Source organism: Aulonocara stuartgranti (genome assembly GCF_965226115.1).
Source record: "Aulonocara stuartgranti genome assembly, chromosome: 8".
Classification (NCBI taxonomy): Eukaryota; Metazoa; Chordata; class Actinopteri; order Cichliformes; family Cichlidae; genus Aulonocara; species Aulonocara stuartgranti.
This window is the reverse complement of record NC_138959.1, coordinates 7,413,666-7,434,436: the sequence shown is the minus strand read 5'-3', so window position 1 is coordinate 7,434,436 and position 20,771 is coordinate 7,413,666. Positions and strand designations below refer to the sequence as shown.

Genomic DNA, 20,771 nt, shown 5'->3' with positions numbered 1-20,771 from the left:
CCTGCAAGCATGACAGACGAAGTAGTGTGTGTTTAGCTTAATGTGTGTTTCAAACCTTCAAGAGTTTATTATTATGCATTATAATGTTTTGAGAATTTGACTGTATTTTACTAGTTATAGTGTATATGATCATTCTTTTAAAACTCAGAAAATGACCTTAAGGAGGTTAGGCTTATTTAAGCCTAACCTCCTTAAGGTCCTTTCGCGAATCTCTTTGTACTTTTTTCTACCGTGTATTTTAGTGTGTAGCATTCCCCCTGTCGGATAATTTTAACTTTAATTTGCACATGCAGATGCCATCTAATTTCGCAGAGTGGCTGCGCAACAGTGTCCCCGCCCCCACCTGGAATATCATTGGCTCCTATCTGCTTCTCTCTTGATATTATTGGCCAGAGAGGTGCCTCTCAAGAAACTTGACGTGCGAGACAAGTTTACAACTCTATACACGTGCTGCTGGTATGTCAGGGAGAGATGTGGTAGCATCCTTTACAGAGCAAGGATAGCACAGACTTTATTACCTGTGTGTATGATTCGCTGTACGCTCACCTTTCAGGGGATACTGTGGAACAGTTATTGGGGCAAGTTCTTAACACCTGTTCACAGCAGGCATCCATCATTTGGCACTTTTGGAGGAGATTGAGGTGTTATCCACAGCTTACTGTGGATGTAGACACTTTAGTTCCTTCATGGCAAGAAGACTCAGTGATGTGCGCCTAGCATGGCTGTGGCTCCTGCACCGACCACCAAGGGACCGGTATGGCTTTTAGCCGCATCACTAAACTGGACCCCCCGTCCCGAGGCATCTTCAGGAAAGCGGTGGTCATGCTGTGCTCCCTCCTCGCCTCTTTTTTCCTCCTGCACCTCCTCACCGAAAGCTGCACCACCACCACCGGCAACTCACCGCCCAGAGGCTCCTCTAGTCGGACTGCTGGTCTTTTCGAGGACCTGAGTTCGCTGAGGACCAAGAGACTGGTATATGAATGGACTGGCGGATCGGAGTTGAACCGCTACGGGACCGCCGCGCGCACCTCACAGGTCCTCGCGGATGAGCGCGCGACGCAGGATTCGGAGCTGCCCGAAGAGGCTCTCGTGCTGCCACCTCCGGATTTAGTAGTTTCCAGGAGAGTGTCGCCCAGGTTCGCAGGTAAAGTCAGTCCGCTCGGGGAGGGGAGCAAGAAGCTACCTCAGGCTCTCATCATCGGGGTAAAGAAAGGAGGGACCCGGGCTCTGCTTGAGTTTCTTCGGGTTCATCCTGACATCAGAGCCGTGGGAGCCGAGCCGCACTTCTTCGACCGAAACTACCACAACGGGATGGAGTGGTACAGGTGAATATTTAATAAAGTAAAATTTTTTTATAAAGAGAGAGAGAAAACACACACTCACACACACAATTTAAACACTTCAGTTAATATTACGCCTGAACATTCCCCAACTTTATTATCAGTCTCATTGAAATCTGTGCAATGTTTTCGGTCATTAAATTGCCACGATGATAGATTGTGTTTTTCCAGCATTTTATTTCCCCCCACAACCACATCACTGATAAAGGCTGTTCCTCATAACCCAGAAATCTTTATTTAACATCTCAGCTTTTATAGAGGTAGCCTAATTGCAGCTGGAATAAGCACTGAGGACAGTCTGTTGATTTATGAAAGCTACATTAGGCCTGTTTTCATTAGATGTTATCGGGCTGCTCATTTTGTTTCACATTTTGGGGTTGACTGCCTTTTAAGTTGCTTTGGTTCGAGCCATAGTGGAGTCAGAGTTTAAGGCTTCATTAGGCTGGGAAATAAGACAAGGGTAAATCAAAGTATTTTAAAAAAATCAGAGTGTTGAGGAGTAATTTTCTCTTAGCGCTTAAAATCAATTTCTTTCACCTTTAATAATTTAGTAGTGAATACTTTAATGTATGTGGTAAGTTCAGCGAAGACCTTAAAGTTAATTATTTATCAAGGGGATTTAAAAAACAAAAAACTCAGACATGAGGCTTTATCCAAGATTGTCAGTCTCATGTGCTTTTATAAAAACCCAGAGAAAGTGAAAAACTCTTCATCAACAAAAGCTGAAACAAAAACAATTTACTGAAGAAAAATTACAGCAGTGAAGGTTTTTGACTGTGTTTTTGTGGCATCAGGACAAAGTTTGTCCGTGTGTGTAATAAAAAATAAATAACTTTGAATGTTAAAAAAAAACAAAGACAAAAAATAAACAAATAAAAACCCACAACTTCCTTGCCTTGCCGACGTTTTCTTTCTTTTTCTCAACACGCAGCATTACTTGAGTGTTAATTCTGATCACTTTAAATCTTGTCTGGCAAAAGTGGAAGTCTAAACACCGATCCCGCATAAACACACTACCCTCCTTCAATGTCTCAATTTCCCAGTGACGGAGTGCGATGCGTTTTTCTCACTCAAGTCAAATTTGTGATTGATTTCATCTGTCAGTGCGAGTGTGTGTGAGTGAGTGTTTTGTGTTCACATTTCCACAGGCCTGTGGGGAATAATGGCTCTTCCTCTCAGTGGTTCTCTGTGTAATGGGGCATTGCCGACATTGCGGCTCTGTTATTAAGAAGGATTAGGGCCATAATGAAAGGTTACCTGAGTGTCTCAGGAGGTATAATTCACCTTTTGATTGAGTTAGCACTACACGCAGCACCCTCTAAAAGCCTGGAGACAAAACTTTAACTCTCACCAACAACTCCCTCCAGACCCTTCTCCTTTTCACCCTCCCACCCTTCCTCCCCCAAACACTCTGGCTTTCTCCCATCTCCCACTCACACACCTCCCTCTTTGTGCCTCTCTGAGAGTGAACATTCTCTTTTTGCCATCACTCTTTCACACCCTTCTGTTTACCTATTCATCCATTGTGAGGTTTTATATCCATAAGGGTCCCATCTATCCCGAGGAGTTGCCAAGATTCTCTGGAATTTGGACCGTGCCTCCAAGGACAGACCTTAGTGCCGGTTCGCCTTAATGCTGCCCATTTAAAACAGAAAGACCCTTGAAATGAAAGAGGCATAAATAACTGTTACAACAGCATGGCCCACTCTACGGGAGTTCATCTTGTCAGCTCTCCTCTACAGTCTGAGAATCTTCCTGTTTTGTGGGTTTTTGGAAGCGTTTGATTGAGCTGAATCCATTTGAAGTTGCTGGCCCGAGGTCATCTGAAGGTGTTTTTGTGCACTTCGGAAGCACTTGTTGAAACAGGGGAATCGATTTGATTGCTAAAGTCTGCCATCCCCTCTTGAAAATCGGTGCAGCCTCTGTGCCTCGGAGCTACTGTCATTTTACTAATGGTTATAAGATTTCAACGCTGTGGGAATGTTTAAAACATGTCTGACATGCGATAGGCTGAAATCTTTGTGCCAGGACTACACTGCTTGGTGGACAACCCCCCCCCCACACACACACACACACACACCCCAAAAACTGTTGGTGTTTGTAGAAAACAGGACTTGATTTGTGTGACTAATCACTGTGTCCAATTTCTTGAATTATGTGATTCTTTTCATTAGCAACAGTGAATACTTAAAACACTGGGGCTTCCATTTTAGAAGACTTTGTTTATTGTCAAGGACGCCATGTGTCTTCAGTGTGAATCCCTCGTCTCTGTCTCCTAAGGGAATGCGTGGAACGTATTTTAACACCTCTAAGCTCTTAATGTGACATGGCAACATCTCTGGCATCCTTTTCCAGCTTTCCCAGAATTATACTTGTCTGGCTTGTTCTTGGAATTTCCTTCTACTGCCCTAAAAAGTTGGTTCCGCACCAAAAGATATGATGCAAAAATCTGTCTACCAGGAAAGATAAAAGTTTTAGTATTGACACCACAGCTGTACGAGCATGAAACATGGGGGGGGGTTTAAACTTGTAACTTCACCGCATTTCCAAAAAACTGAGTATTTTTGCAAAATTATGACTCACCATCTCCACTTGTTTAGATTCTGGTTGGGTGTTTTTGGGTGTTCCCAGCTAGCATATCCAACTTGTTGACCTTACCTCAGTTAAAATGAAATGGAATAGATTTTAATAATAGATTTAAAGCAAAAACATATTTTCTTTAGCTTTTTTAATAAATAAAATATCTGGTTTTTCATGCACCGCTCGTCCACGGGAGCATTTCAGATGTCTCAGCTGTGTCCTCGTGTTAGATTTGGGTCTTTTGTTGTACAAGAAACTAACACCCAGCCCAATTGCACAGCCAGTCAGTGTTACATTTCACTACACATTACTCTGAATAACCACACACAACCTATTAGGCTTTTGTTGTGGAAATGGACACTCAGAGTGAACAAGGAGGTCAAGCACAAGTACTCTGAAGTAAAGCAGAGGTCCGCGCTACAGAGTAGTCACTATTATGTTTTTGCCCTACTTAGGTTACTGAACACCCAAGCTTTCACCTGTCTAGACCCTGCCATTGCAGTTTTTTGTTTGATGTCCACAGACCGGTTGGATTAGGCTTCACCTGATCCCTTAATGGGTTAATTACCCTTCCTACAAACATGTGTGACCACAAGGGCATGGGTAAACACAAGGGCAATGTGCCGCCAGCTCTGCTGCACATATATTCATATTACAAAGGTATTCAGTGGAGAAATGCAGGATTTCGTCTTTAAAGCACTAACACGGACACACAGGGCCAAAAACTGGCAGCTTATGTATCAGCAAATTTTTGAAGTCTCCGTCTATGATTTTTCTCATACGTGTAATACTTAAAGCCACGAGAAAGCAAATGAAAACATTATGCTCGGATTAAAAAAAAAAAGCAAAGCTAAAAAGAAACACATTAAATTAGGGGGTTTCCCCGTTCATAAAACTGGCCATATTTGAAAGGAAGTTCTGTAATGGCTATAAAACAGGTTTTAATCATAAAAGCAGTGACCCAGCGGGGACTTCTGTTAGAAACGAGCCGTGTTTTGTAGCCTGATATGTGTTTCTTTGCCGTACGGCGGTCACAGTAGAGACGGGAATGAACATGGAACAAGTAAAATATTCTCGTTCTGTTTTGAATACACTTAAAGGTCCAGATGTAAATGTGTGTCGTGATAACATGCGTCCTTTCTACATTTTAATCCCCTGAATGCAATGGACTTTATTAGTTTTTAAAATTGATTACAATTTTCTGTATTAGGTTACTCATCTTGAAACTCCATTTGTTAAAATAAAATTTAAAAAGTGAAGTCTGATGGTGAAAAACTAGTAAATTCCCAGGAATTGAAATGAGGCCAACTTCCAACTTTGTTCTTTCCAGTGTGTTTACAGTGGGTTTCAGTGAGTTGTGTGGCAGAGTTTAAACTACAGTCCTGTTTGCTGCTGCCTGATATTCCCTCTTTCCCTCTGAGAGTGAAGCAGCTTGGGGGAACTAGTGGAAAGAATGACACGGCTCAAAAAGGGAGAGGTTAGCTGTTAATAATAAAAAAAAAAACTGTCTGTCAGCATCTTTAGCCTGTCACAAATTCATACAATTTAGCAAGTATAAAAAATGGAAATTGGATAAAAAAAAAAAAAAAACATAAAACTTGCAAACATTTTGTTTTGTGCCTGGATCAGCTGGAAGATGAGGAAAAACATGTGTGAGAGTGTGTATACATTTATATTTATGTGCAACTTTAAATACTTTTAAGTGTATCCCGGTCAGGAATGACATGTTCGTCCAAGTCGTAAATAAATCTGCTCACTTGAAAATAATTCGGTTCATGCCACCCACTAGCTTTGCACCTCTGTGTATACCGATTCTACTTCACTTGCCTATCTGGAATTTTGCAATATGATCGGATTTGAAATGTCCTAGACCGTTTGTCTGGCCTTATTAGTCTCTGTGTGCGACATTTAAAAATATATCAATATGGTCTCTTTATAGATGCTTTGAAAGTAGCAATTTGTTGTATCTATTCTCCAAGGCACTGTGAAGATTTTAAAAACAGATTTCAACCATTTCCTCAAATGGAATTCCTGTTTGATTTATCTTGTTTTGACGCCACATTGGAAAATACTAAGCAGTTATAAGTTACCTTGTTAAAGGGCTGTGGAAATTACTGATTTTCTGATGTGGTTAGACATTTTTCGTCATAATTAGACATAATTAGACGTAAGAGTGGAACTTAGTTTGGTAGGGAACGTTTTTTTCCTGCCCAACATAGAAAAATTATACATAAAACTGCTTTACAGTTGGTTTAGCTTGTGAGTTTAAATTTAAATATTTTATTTTATATTATTTTTATTATTTTATATTATATTTTAAGGACTGAATGATTGTAATTTCAGCATAAATCTTCACAAAAGCGTGTTTTAAGGGTTTGTTTTTCCTAGAGCAGAAGTACATTTGCAACATAAAGGCAGGTTTGCCAGAGGCAGGTGGAGTGGAGGGGACGCACAGAGGTGGAGGGGTCATGGCTGAGGTTGTAGAGGGCACACACTCCCACATAGTGGACGTAACATGATCACCAGAGACCTGAGTATGAGCTCTGAGCTGCCTTTGGATTGTGAAAGTGATTATCGTGTGGTATAATTGTAAAACTGGGACGGTCACCTCCTCCCGAAGGCATGCAGCGCACATTGACAGTCCCCCCCTCATCCCCCTCTCGCCAACTTCTTGACCTCCGCCACCCCCTCTAACATCTTTACTTGGCCTTAGCAGCTGACCCTATGGGGCCCCGTGAAGGGGAGGTAGATAGAAGCAAGGGAAATATCCAAAGTAGTGCCTGTCAGCAGCTGCCCTGTGGCATCCTGGGAATCTGCCCTCCAATGGGTGGGTGAGGACAGGCAGCAGGTGCAGGGTGCTCAGCAGACACCACCTGGAGCTCCACTAGGCACTCGCACCTGATGTATTCACCTGACGCACCTAAAATAAGTTGCGTTTGCCGTCTTCTTGAAAGCTAGCAAAGATGAAGGAAGCTTGGAAGTTTCTTTGTTTTAAATATTTCAGGTGTCACAGACCTCTTAGAGCTTTAATGAGCATGTGCGGAAAGGGAGGGTGATTGATCGCAGTCAGGAAGGTCAGCCTCAGAATGTGCCACCCTCAGAGTTCATAAAGCCAACAGATGGTAATGTAACACTGGAGTCAGATTACATTGTTTCTAGGATTCTGTTGTTTATTCACATTTGGGTTTATGTGTACACAAGTCAGCAACCTGTTTGACCCTGTTGTATCTCAGGCCTGTTCAGCTTAGCAGCTGTTGGCCTTTTTACGAGGTATTCAACCGTACATTAGACAATTATTCTGGGATTCAGATTTCAAAAGGAATACTTGTGTCGTTTTTTTTTTATCGTGCTTGACTGTACTAATATACGTTGCACTGTAAACCTGTGAAGCTCTGTAATCACTTCTATCGCTGTATTGTACAGTTGAGATGGTTGACCTTTTCAAAGCATTTTGTTTTAACTCTGAAGGCCGCTGTTCTATTTTCAGCTAATATACCTGAAGCCCTTTGCCGGTTTAATGCTTTAACAGCAATGCCCATGAATGTCAGTGATGTTTATTTTCCTTCAACTCCATGGAAACCTGCCAGGTAATGTTTTCTAACATCGCAGCAGTTTTGCCTCCAGGCACTCTGCTGAGCAGTATGACTGAAAGGATGGGGAAAAAAGTCATGTTTGCAATTTTCTTTCTGTACTACATTTGTGTTTTTTTCTTTTTCCTTCTTCATGGCACTTCAAGGTTGATGGAAGTTAAGAGTTATCCTTCCTTGAACAAAGAAAGACTGTAACCCTATCATTTGGCGCTGAAGAGTCAAGGGGTTTTAGAGTAGACCGTCAGCTCTCTTCATAGAAACGAGGTAAACAAACCACAAAACAACCTCCAGAATTCATGCATATTAAGATTTTTAGAGGATTTGCCAGAGTGCTTTAGGATTTTAGAAACGTGCAGCCAAAACCGTGTTATTTGGGCACAGAAGGGCTTGGGAAATGATGCATGGATTGAGCATGTACGTGTTACAGCCCTCAGTAGTGCGGATTGGCAGGGTAAACCAACGCCTCTGTGATGGATCTCTCTTTCCCATCTCGCAGGCTACAGATTTATCACAGGACAGGGAGCCTTCTATATTGTCCGCTAGAGAGAACAAGACAGACAGACAGAAAGAGAGGGGGAACCACCGCTATGGAAAGCCTGGGAACCAATAAAAAGAAGGAAGCCCTCTCCTCCTGGGTCCTCCATTTTACGTTCCAACTGTAGCGTTTTTTCTGCCATTTTCTGGCAAAAATCTCAGACTGGTATTTGAAGTCCATGTAAATTAAAATAAATCCCTACAAATTCTAAGTGTTTATAGTGCTTGCATTCAAGGACGTTGGATGTTCATCTTTCCACCCTTTTGCTTGTGTTCGCTTAGCAGGAAAGCCTTTTTGTATTTTCAAGTGTCTTATTTTAAGCTTGCTGGCTCACTTGGAATCGTTTCCCTTTCTGCCTCTGTGCTTAAAGGCATTGACTTTGTCACACTTGCCATGTGTGCTATCTGCAGCTGCTTGTGTGGTGATAGGATGGCACCAAACAACCTTTTCCCCCTCTCCATCGGGGGCTTGGCCAGTGCCAGTCGCTTTGGCAGAGTTTGCCTTGCAGACATGCAGGGGCAATGCCAGACGGCACCTCCGGCACAACTTTAGTTTGACTGCCCAACCTCTGCCTCCATGCAGAACATTGAATTACACTGTCAGTATACTTAATGCGCACATGTGTGCTTGTCTGGGTGTTTGAGCCGTCTAAAATGAGGGATTGGCATTTTTTTGGCATAGCCAGTTAAGAGGCCAACACATCATTTACTTCAGATGTTATTTTCAGGCTTTCAGCACTTCTGTATCCAGTGTATTTGGTATATTCCTGCTAGATATTGAACAAAGAAGTGTATGGTAGTGATGAGTGAAATAAAACATGCAGAAGATTAGGGTTTGGCAGTACTATAGACCAGGACCAGAAATCCTGCACAATTTTTAAAATAGCTAATAATGGAGGTGCTGAATGGAGAGAGAATGGCAGCCTGGCATATAATCTGACTTGAGAGCTACTTTATTCAGACAGAAGCACCCCAGATCCATTGCATGTGCGGTTTTGAGAAATCTACCTGGTTTCTCAAGGAGGAATCCAGCTGTTCAAACAAACGCTTTACGTGAAATCTTTTGTATTTCAATTTTAAAAGGTTGCATGTCACAAAAGAGCCATTCATTATATAATGCAGCGGGATTTGTCTTTACAAATCATCGAATAAAATGTATCACAAATGTTCTATGACCTCATACAGAGCCTAGGCTTCAACTCTCAAGTCAAACAAGAGTCATTATAATCGCAGGTATACCGTTTTTAAATTTGCTCATTTAGAGAAAAGATGGCACACAGGCTTTTGCTAACTATCGGCCCGATGTCTGGCAGCTTGATTAAGGAGAGGAATGTGTTAGAAAATGAGTTTGCCAGCCAAGACCCGTTTATTGATAGATGGAGTGCAACAGCACAACCTGCGTCTTTTTACATAAAGATGGAAGAGGGTGATAAAGGGTCTGTGTAGCGCAGAGCCCGTGATTGATGTGCCCACAGGGGAGTGCAGAGAAGCCACACAGTAATTCAATTAATCTTAACCTGAACACTAGTAATTGCTACTGTAACTAGGTCTGACTGTACATTAGACAGGAGGAAGATTGCTGTCAAAGAAACATGTTTAGCTAATAGAAGTAGGAAGGAACATTCCCATTGCTCCCATTGCTTTAAAAAAGAGCTTTTTAAAAAAAAATGGAGTGGAGTTTAATAAACTCAGCTGTCTGCTCCTTGCTATCTTAAATATAACAGGACACCGGAGTATATTCTCGAGCATCTCACACTTCTGATAATAAGTTGTCTGCTTGACGTTTATTCAGCTGTGTAAAAACTATAACTTTAATCTCAGCCAAACCGATTCACTCAGGAACAAATAAAATACTAAAAAAAAAGCCAAATAATAACATTTTGAAGTTATCTAAGTGACTTATATATGTTTAACCTGAGTAGCAAAAGACTGCAGTGGGTTTGAAAACGATTTGCCGGGAGTCCGGTGTTCTCACCGGCTCTAGTGAGCCTTTTCCCCGGCTAACTATTGAGCTAGTGGGTAATAGACGTCTCTGAAAACGTCGGAGCGCTTTTGAAAATATGTGGTGTCTTGATAAACTGAGCAGATATTTGAGGTTTACACAGCTACGTTCTCGCCTGAAAATATGTTAAACATTTATTTTGTGACCCAGAAAGAATGATAAGAGTAATATTAACACTAACTAGCTGCCGCCATTGTTGGAAACTGAGCTGGGCCGCGCTATGAATTCTGGGACAAAGCTTCTTCTTCTTCGGGGTTTAACGGCAGCTGGCATCCTTGTACATGCAGTGCTGCCATCTCCTGTTTCAGTCCATTATTACACTCTTAAATCCTACTACTTATTCCTGCGTCTTTTGGGATCTAACAAAGCTTCAAATGACGCGTCGACTATTAAATTAGTCGTCGACGAATAGTCGACATAATCGTGGCAGCCCTAGTTGTGGACAATAAGTAAGAGATGAAACGTGGCAGGGAAAATGAGGATTCAAATTTTAGTAGAAGCTTTACATTACATCAGTTACCTATAAAGAAAATGTCCTTTTGAGAAGCTGTCAATTCAGTTTCAATTCAACTCAGTTTTATTTATACGGAAATGCAAATCACTGTTGTATTTCTGCTGTTGTGAGATAAAGTACAGCATTTGTCACCTCAAGCTGCTTTATATTGTAAGGTAAGTAACCTATAATAATAAACCCCAACAATTAAATGACCCCCTATGAGCAAGCAAGCACTTGGCGACAGTGGGAAAGAACAACTCCCTTTCAACAGGAAGAAACCTCTGGCAGAACCAGGCTCAGGGAGGGGCAGCCATCTGCCGCCCTGTTGGGACTGATGGGAGGAAGACAGGGCAAAAGACACTGTAAAAGACATCCAGAGATTAATCATCACACATTTAAACTTCTGCTCCACATCGAAATTAGGCAGTTGAGGTGCTTCTGTAATATTGTGAAGTTCCTTGAGGACATCAGTGTTTTAAGTTCTGGCTATTTCAATTAAAAGCATTTTTTTTCTCCTAATGTCTTATATCCATTAAATACATGTATTGAGATTTAATGAAGTGACTTTTCCACAGAGCCAGGTTACCTGCGTCTTCCTGTTTTGGCTAACACACAACTTAACAGACGAGCGTGACAGCCGTATTGATTTTCTCTGCTGAAACACCGACAAACCACAGCAGAAGGCCCCATTTTCAAATCCTCGGCTTCATGTTGTGCCTTTCTGCTCGTCATCAGATAAACAAAAAGTGTAGTGTTTTATATTCTTTTGTGATCAAATCAGTGTATTGTTTTTCTTTTCTCTTGTGACTACCCCCTATTGAGCTCTACACCAAAGGTTTTTGGATTGTCAGAAATCTTTTGAGATGCACCCTGAGATATTGACCCTATTATTTCCTGTAGGAGCAGAGCAGTACTTTGAAGGTGTTGATCCATAAAGACAGAAAGACAAGACTTCTTTATGGGCTGGTTTTATGCATTCTCTGGAAACTGGATAGCTCGCGAACAGCAAGATAAATCAAGTTAACAGTAAAATCTATTTTTCTTACCCTCCTATGTCCCATTCCTTTGCCAGACCTATTTCTTTTGTTCAGTACGCCTCTGAAGAGCATTAGTCCTCGTCACTTAATTCGAAGCGAGGGGGTCACCGAGCTCCAGATACAATGCTAAGCATTTGTAAAAACTGACCGTGTTAAATCAATAGCTTATGTTTCATTTCTGCGTTATTGCAGTCATTTTTATTTACGCAGCTGGCTAGAGCTGGGTCAACCACGGTCAGTTTGGACTAAGGGTGTAACAACATTGTAGAGCCTGTGGGACTTGTCATGAGCCCAAGTCATTTTAACCGTCAAACATGTGGTTGGGCTGGGGCTCATTATATCATTATGTTGTCAGGGTGATTGTTTATCCTGACATCTTCGTCTCACATAGACACATCCTACCATACAGTCGTATCATCAATAGGCGGAGCAAGCCACCAACATAGACAGATGTACAAGATATACCATGCAGTGTCTTCTCTAATAAGATGGTAGCTGTTCTTTATCCACTGCAGTTCGTACTGCTGCTCCTCAAACAGGCTACCATCAATTATTAATCCAGCCAATTAGCAAGTCTGCATTATTCACCAGGAACCTGTGATCACATCCATTAACTTCACTGTCTCCCCTATTGTGGCTCTCCCAAATGGCAGTCACACATTCCACAGTTCCTCCTACCCAGCTGACGTACTGTAGTGTATTTGTATTTATGCTGTATTACTTTCTTCACCTCTTCTTATTACACGTCACACTCTGCACATACTCAGTAATCCCAAAGTAGTGTAACTTTTGTTTTGTTGGGCCAATCAAATAAAGAAACACCCTTTTAATGCTTCCTTTTAAGGTGTTCTAAGCCTTGGTAAAGACTTATTTGTAGTGGTATTACTGTGCTAAATTCACAAATAAAAAAGGAAAGATATTGGAAATGTAGGATGAATAAACATATTACAATTCATTAAAGTGTTATTACAATATACACGTAACTGATAAAAATTTATAGACAATCGATACGTCTGACTAAACTGTGTGCATCATTAGCACAGAATGTAAAGTTAACATGATGTTTTTTTTGCACAGACTTTCAACTGTTCACACAAGAGGATCAGTTCAGAATATCTTTGCTTTCTCACATGTAGCATGCAGCAGGGGTTCACTTCAGAGGCATTCGCACTACAGGAAATTTAGGCAAGGGAGCTGCCTGGGTAGAATGTGCATGAATGTAGCATGCACGATGCACACACACTAGTAGCAAATGCCTGCGCTACTCTCACATCAGCACAGTCCAACATTACATGGACGTTTTACCAATGTCCCATACTGACTGCAAGTGAAAACAGTTCTACTGTGTGGTAAAGTATAGTATAGTATATAGTAGTGCATCAAGTAAGTAAGTGAGCCTTACTTTATTATGTATAAGTAAAACCTTTAAAAAAATGTAGGTCTCTTTTATTCTTATAGATAGATAATATAATCTTGAGTTTATAGATTATTCATTAATGATGATAATAATGATAATAATAATAATAATAAGACTCCTAAGAGCTAGTAGTGTGACAATCACTATCTTTGCTGTTATGGAATTCTACCATAGATTTCCCATAATGCATAGTGCAATGTCCCTGTCATGTAAAAAGCAGAGTTGGTGACAGCTGGACCTTTAATGAGAATAAAGCAAAAGTATGCAAAGCTCACCAATTAATTTTTGCTGATTAAAACAAGACGAATAAAGTAAATCAGGGGCAAAAATTAATACCCGCTGTCACAAAAAGAAAACAAAAACACATAACTCCTATCCAACTCCATTTGTATTTTCTTCTGAAAAGGAAGTCATGCATTTTCATGTCCGTCCGCTATTTCCCTGAGCTCTATAAACAAAGAGGCAACACTGCTTGTCACTGGGATTTATGGACCCTCAAATCGCAGAACAAAATCACTTCCCGTTTTTCCTGTGTTTACCGGACACACAAGCAGGCGGCTGCACATTTGATAAAAAAGTGATTTATTTTCATTTTGCTTATCTGCTTAATTGATGTCCGCCAGGCCTCCCTGACAGTCATAATTTCATTATACAAACAATTTAGAGAAGTTTGATTAACACAAATGAGAGTTCAGGGGCACTGCCGGTTTCCATGTTACCCTACACATGCTTTTCTTCACACTGACTCCGTCTGGCTCGGCCCGCATACTTGAGTTATAAATAACAACTCCTTATCACAATAAACAGGAGGAACAAAATAAATCTGCACTCACGATGAAATGTCGCTGTGCCACTTTAAATCCTCTTGCTGGAGCCACACGTTTATATGGTGAGAATGTGTGTCGCCATGCTGTAATTTTACACATGTTTCGCACCCAGCTGAGATTTAGTTCACTCAAAGGAGCCCATATGTGGCTGCTTCAAAATCTTCAACAAGCTTCTCATTGAGACACAACTGCATTGATTTTCTTGTTCGGGATTCACCACAGCTATTGATTTAGGGCTCTTCTGAGACAACAGCGTGATTAGGCCTATATTGTGAAGGGTTCGCCCCACTATTGCCTCATTGATAGGCCTGTGCTTTTTTTTTTTTTAGCCCCACCAAGTGTTACACAAGCACTAATGGAGAGACCTAAACACACGTACACTGCGCATATATATGCACAGACTCAGCGGCTATTGTGGGCAGGTCTGTTTCTGACATCCCATTTATTACATCATATTATTTTCCACTCAGCCCAGCAGCAGTGGATATTCTTTTTCACCACCCTGTTTTTGCTCGTATGGGTTTTTTTCCCCCCCCCTCCTCTTTCTTGTATCCAACTAGCTTTAAAACAGGGTCGGCTCTGGCAAGGCGTAAATCCAGCTAAAGGGTTTTCCCCCTCGCCCATAAAGCTTTTACTTCAGGCAGTCGAGTGATTCTAGCTCTCCCCAATGAACTCCTGAATGCACATTGTAGCAAAAGTGGGTTTTTGGAAGAGATTTTTTGAGTCTCTAGGTGAATGTGTAAAACATGCACTTGCAGACGGTTGCTTTAAATGTAATAGGTTCGCATTCACATGAGCAGATAAACTTAAAATTTACACTTTAACAAATATGGTTAAATACTGCGAGCTACAATCTAAAACTTATATTTCTGCAGAGCAAAAAGTCTCACGGAAATGCTAATTTCTTTTTTGTTTTAAATCGTTACTTTAAAGATGCTGTGATGGTTAAGTTGTTTTAAATGTGTGATGTGGTTTAAGCCTTTGTGTTCCTGAAAACTTGAATTTATGTTTAGCAAGGATTTGCGCCTCCATGTCTGTGACTTTTATAACAATTAATCTCATCTGCCAGTGTTATTCAGTTGTTAAACTACAACAATAGCAGCATTCCTGCCTCGGAACAATGCAGAGAATAATGGAATTGCTACTAAGCTGATTTAAAAGTTTAGTTTAAGAAAGACAAGAAAATGATTTTGTGGTACGTGGCAAGAAATATAGCCAAATGTGTTTGTGGTGATTATAGTAAGAACACTAAAATAACAGCATAATTGCAACTAAACAACTAACAGTATTAAAGCTTGTATTCCTTACATCACCCTAATGTAACATTTTTTTTATTGCAAAGAACTCCTGTTGTAATTTATAGCAGGTCCACTGTAAAATAGCAGTTTAATGCTAGCTGTCAATAATCTTATAGTGGATTTGATGCAGTGTTTAGATACAGTTACACAGGTTTTTTTAAAGGAAGCATTCACTGTCATTAAGTCTTTTATTGAAGTCCTGTTGTTTGCACCACATTTTATTTATGCCACAATTTATTCTATGGGTATACAACTGAACTACAGGCCTGTAATGTAAATGCAAATGTGATTGAAAGGGGTTCATAATAACTCCCATTTCAACTGTCATGAATATGAATTGCATTAATGTGCATTTAGTTTTGGTTTGCTTCTTTTTGTATGTGAATGTGGACTCTTGAACGATCGTACACGCCCAGCCCCTCCTCGTTATTGTCTTACACCCAATTTATTTATTTTCTTATTGCGCTGCGGACAGGCTATATTTATTCGTGGCGCAGCCTCTATCTGCATGTGAGGCGCATCAGTCATTCAAGGCTGGAAGAGTTTGACTCAATAACAGTGCAAATATCCAGCCATTATCTCTCTGCGGAGTACTCCCTCAATGTTAATGTGTTTTTAGGACGATTACATCAATGTGAAATATTGAAAAATAACCAGATTGATAACATGAATCATCAAGCCTGTGTCTCCGCCCCCTTAAACACCTCATTTAGCATCTCCATGGCAACATGCCGGTAATTGCCTACATGGGCATTGCAACATCCCTCATGGAGTTAACTGTTAATCTATAGCTGCTCAAGTGTATGAGCCTCAGGCTTCCAGGTCAGCTTCAAGACTCATGTATTTAAACAGGAGATATGCAGTGCTTAACAAATGTATTAGACCAATGTCACAACTGCCCTAATTTAAAAGTATTGATAATTGGCAAATCATTTTATTTTTAATGCTAAAACAGAATTAAAAACAGAAAAAAACAACAGTAAAGCACATTATTATTTTTTAAATGACGATGCCAAATTACAGTTACTTACAGATGTGTATTAAAAGAATTCAGTTGTTATGATTGATTCATTTCTGACTTCTCAGAGAAGTACAGTGTGTCACTTCAAGGTCAGTTCAATTTTATTTATACAGCACCAAATCACAACAATCATCTGAAGGCGCTTTATATTATATTAAAGAAAGTGTACTTTATTGATCCCTGTGGGGAAATTCCTCTCTGCATTTAACCCATTCACTCAGTGAAGCAGTCATTAGGCGCCCGGGGAGCAGTGTGTAAGGACGGTACCTTGCTCAGGGGTACCTCAGGATAGCTGTTCAGGGGAATCGAACCCCCGACCTTCCAATCATGGGGCCACCACTCTACCTATTGAGCTATCCCTGCAATAATGCATACAGAGAAAAAAAAACCAACAATCATATGACCCCCTAGGAGCAAGTTTGGTGACAGTGGGAAGGAAAAACTCCCTTTTAATAGGCAGAAACTTTAAGGAGAACTCTGCTCACGGAGGGGCGGCCATCTTCCGCAACTGGTTGGGGTGAGAGAAGGAAGACAGGGCAAATGAAATGCTGTGGAAGAGAACCAGAGATTAACAACAAGTAGTGATTAAATGCAGAGAGGTCCATTAAGACATAGTGAGTGAGAAAGGTGACTGAAGAAGAAATACTCAATGCATCATGGGAATCTCCCAGCAGCCTATGCCTATTACAGCATAACTAAGGGAGGATTCAGGGTCACCTGATCCAGCCCTAACTATATGCTTTATCGAAAAGGAAAGTTTTAAGCCTAATCTTAAAAGTAGCGTGTCCATTTCCCGAATCCAAACTGGAAGCTGGTTCCATAGAAAAGGGCCTGAAAACTGAAGGCTCTCCCTCCCAGTCTACTTTTAAAAACTCTAGGAATAACAAGTAAGCTTTCTGTGTGAGAGTGAAGTGCTCTAATGAAGTGATATGGTACCATAAGGTCATTAAGATAAATTGGGGCCTGATTATTCAAGACCTTGTATGTGAAGAGCAGGATTTTGAATTTAATTCAGACGTAGCTATAAAAACATGAATTAATTTTTTGCCAACATTGCTTTTAGTCTTTAACAAGTTTTAAATGTTTTATAAAATATTTGTGTTTTTATGACAGGTGGTCTAATCTAATAAATTTGTCAAGCACTATATTCTGGGTTCACTCTTCATCCCTGCCACTATAATTGCACTTATTTACTTAAAGATTTGACCAAACCATTAAACTGTATGGGGAGTCTCTTAGCAGTGCAATATCCCTGATGCTAGATAATATAATCTAGACTTCAAACATTTTTATTATTATTTAATAATAATAATAATACTAATAATAATAATAAATCATCGTCATCATCATTATTAATTCAGTTAACCTAATATTCAAGTGACTACTAAAGTAATAGGTCATTTTAATGAACTAGTTCACAGACCAATTCGCCACATTAGCAGGATCATTCTCAGAAAGAAATACCAAGTGTGGCATTGCTTTGTAAAGTACTGTTACGTCCCTCTGCAGCTTCTAATCGTCTCAGTGTTTTCAGCTGGTGCTAATTGGCCACACCTAGTCAGGTGTGGATAAAAGCATACCTGAAGCAAGCTTTCCGGCAGTGCACTAGTCTTTGCCTTGGTGGCACCAGCCATTTTAGCCAACCTGGTTTTCCATTTTAGGATGAAACCTCTTCTCACCCACACTCTGTTGTTCATCTCCTTTTTTTTTTTTATGTTGTGGCTTTTGAGCCGGGTCGTAACATAAGTGGTGGCACGTCCGGGATCTTTGGACATTTTAGTGGAGACTGAATATCAGTCTTTTGTTTTGCTTTTAAGTGGGTGAGTGATGGTGTTCACTGTAATTGAGCAAACTCCCTTTAGTAAGTGTGTTTCAGCTGGGTGGCTGTGCTGCCCTTCCATCGAAGCACTTGTTTGTTGTTTTGCTTTATTGTTTTAGTTTATTGTGTTTGGTGGCTATCCTGGGTGGGGGTACGCTTCAGAGTTTGGTAGGAGACTATATATCTGGTCTGCTGCCTGCTCTCGAGTTCGCGTTTAAAGTTGCCTCGAGCCTGGTACACCACTGAAGACTAGGGTAGGAAAAGTAAGGGTCTACAGCAAGCTGCCACCCTGGCAGATGAGTTTAGGCTGACTCACAAAGCAAGTGCTGTAGGACAGGATATCCCTCTACACTATAGCGCATCCTGGACAGGTGAGAGTGGGCCAGCTAAGAAGGAAAACGCAGTTATGGTGTTAAGACCTAGGCCCAAACTGTGTTTTTTCTGTCACAAGCCTGGCCATGTGGTTGCCAATTGTGTCAAACTGGCACTCAAACAGAAAGCCCACTCAACACAAAAGGGACCTGTTTTGAGAAAAGTCAGTCGTGGCTCTCAAACTGACAAGCTTGCCAGGCCTACGGAAAGGCTAAACCTGGAGCACAATTGCTCGGTAGCACCCCGTAATCAGTGTACGAGGCCAACTAACCCTGAGCTGCCGCTGGTTGATCCTTTCTCCGGTTCATGTTCAAAACCACCCTTCAGATCTGCACCCCTTGCTAACAAGTATGTCTGTGTTTCAGCGAAGCCCGCTAGCTGCCTGCTGGGTTCTCCACACGTGATAGTTCGAAGCCCTGGCTATCCCATGGGACACTGTTTCGAGGGTTTGCGGCCACTCTCTGGGAATGTTGTGAACCCACTGAGATGGGATTGGCAGTTTCCGCAGGCAATGCCTAACCGGTGCTATGGGGTTTGGTAGGTGGAAAGCCTGCAAAATTCGTCATGAAACGGTTATGGACTCATTTTTGGTTATGGTAATTTGACAAACCATGGGTTTGCATTTATGGGAGGGGGTGTTACGGCCCTAGCAGGGCCTCTCTCTCTCCTGAGGGTGCCTGTGTGGGCGTGTCCCACTACCTCCTGCCTGAGGTGCCACCTTTCCCTCCTGTACAGCTGACTCCCATCAGCAATTAAGGGTATTTAAGCCCAGAGCAGGGTGAGCTCTGGGCCAGAGTGCCATTTGTGTGGTTTCCAGCTAGTGAGCGGCGTTTTCCTTTTGACTTTATGCTTTATTGACCAACGCCTGAGTTTTGTTTGTGTTACTTTTATGGTGATAGCGGCTTGTCCGTCTCTTTTAGTTTAATTACTTCAATAAAACTGTTTTATTTAACTGTTTCGCCTCTTGACTCCTTTTTCTGACCCGGTCACTTTTGTTACTTCCCCCTCCCCGCCTAGACCCCCCAGGGGAACGTAACAAGTACCTTTGGTATCTTGTTGTCATGAATTTCAAAAAATGTCTAGACAAAACGCAATGCGGAGTGTAACCTTGTGCAAATGCAGTCACTGAAGTGTGCCAACCCTAAATATTCGTCAATGAAATACCTGCTTCTTGGAGTGGCTGTAGCTTAGGAGGTAGAGCAGGTCAGCTGCTTATTGGAAGGTTGGCGGTTTGATCCCTGGCTCCCCCAGTTTGCATGTCAAACATCCTTAGGCAAGATACTAACCCCGACTGTTATCTATGCTTTCAGGAAGCACTGAAAGCATAGATAACAGTGCTTGTGTGAATGGATGTGTATGGCTGAATGCGGAGTGTTGTATAGAGCGCTTTGAATATTCCAGGAGTGTAGAAAAGCACTATATAAGAATCTGTACATTTACCGTTATACCATTCCAAGAGTAACCAGTAGCTGGGACAGAAATATGTGTTCAGAAATTTTCAAAGCCCTAAAAATTTGCTTACTTTTCTCCAAATTTTCCCCCTGTCTATATATATAAAAGCAAATTTGAATTATGCCCCCCCAACTCCCCATTTCTGATCGTCAGTGGTGTCAGGAGAGTTCAAAGTTTCACGACACAGTGTCTAGCAAAAGTAACTGTTTTGCATTTGTATTCCTTCGCATTGTTGCATAAACTTTGTTTGTAACTGCTCTGGGAAAACAATTTGCTTCACTGAGAGATCACATTATCCTGCACCAGCAGTTCATTGGTTCGTCTGCACACCTATATTAAATATGGAGGGGATCAAAACAAACTCTCTCATTAGGCCTCTTGGCAATAAAATATTCACCTTTTACTTTCTGGTATGAAAAATGCATAAGTAAAAGACTTTTTTGGAAATAGGGAAATAAAACAGGGAAAAAATTAAATATAGACCTCTTACTTAATTTTAAAAAAGGTACATCATTCAGGTTGCTTTGTGTCACTTTTGTCTCTTTACTCAAAATCACTTTCAACCGATTGGCCTTGTTAGCAGTGAGAAAAAATAAACCTCCACTACAGCATAGGCATTGTTCTAACCCCGACAACGAGGTTCTGCCCTGTAATTACATTCTATTTCTAAAACCATCCGTCTTTGCTCACAGAGAGCTGACAGGCTAAAACATTAGCACGTTGTCGGCGTCTCCTCAGTTCTCTGTTACACTTCATATTATCTTGTACCCTCAACTCAGCTTCCCAGATGGAGTTACCTCTCGGCAGTCTGGGGGGGAAAAAAGGAGGTGTTTTCATGTTACACAGTCAGTTTAACTTAGCCACAATGGAGCCTCCCGTTTTCTCACTGGGGGTCTGTGGAATTCTGGGTCACAGCCCAGCCTCAGGCAACCACTGGCTCCACTTTAGCCATTCTGTGTCGTTTTAGCTCCTGTGACATTCCACAA

General features: G+C 41.2%; 1 protein-coding gene across 1 annotated transcript in view; it reads left to right on the top strand.

The window, feature by feature from the left end:
* Positions 1-331: 331 nt before the first annotated feature.
* LOC309713386 (heparan sulfate glucosamine 3-O-sulfotransferase 3A1-like) overlaps positions 332-20,771 on the top strand; it is a 38,492-nt gene continuing 18,052 nt past the window's right edge. The window contains exon 1 of the mRNA XM_082544976.1: positions 332-1,325. Coding sequence (XP_082401102.1) covers positions 757-1,325 — 569 coding nt within the window. The 5' untranslated portion in view covers positions 332-756. The remainder of the gene's footprint in view (positions 1,326-20,771) is intronic.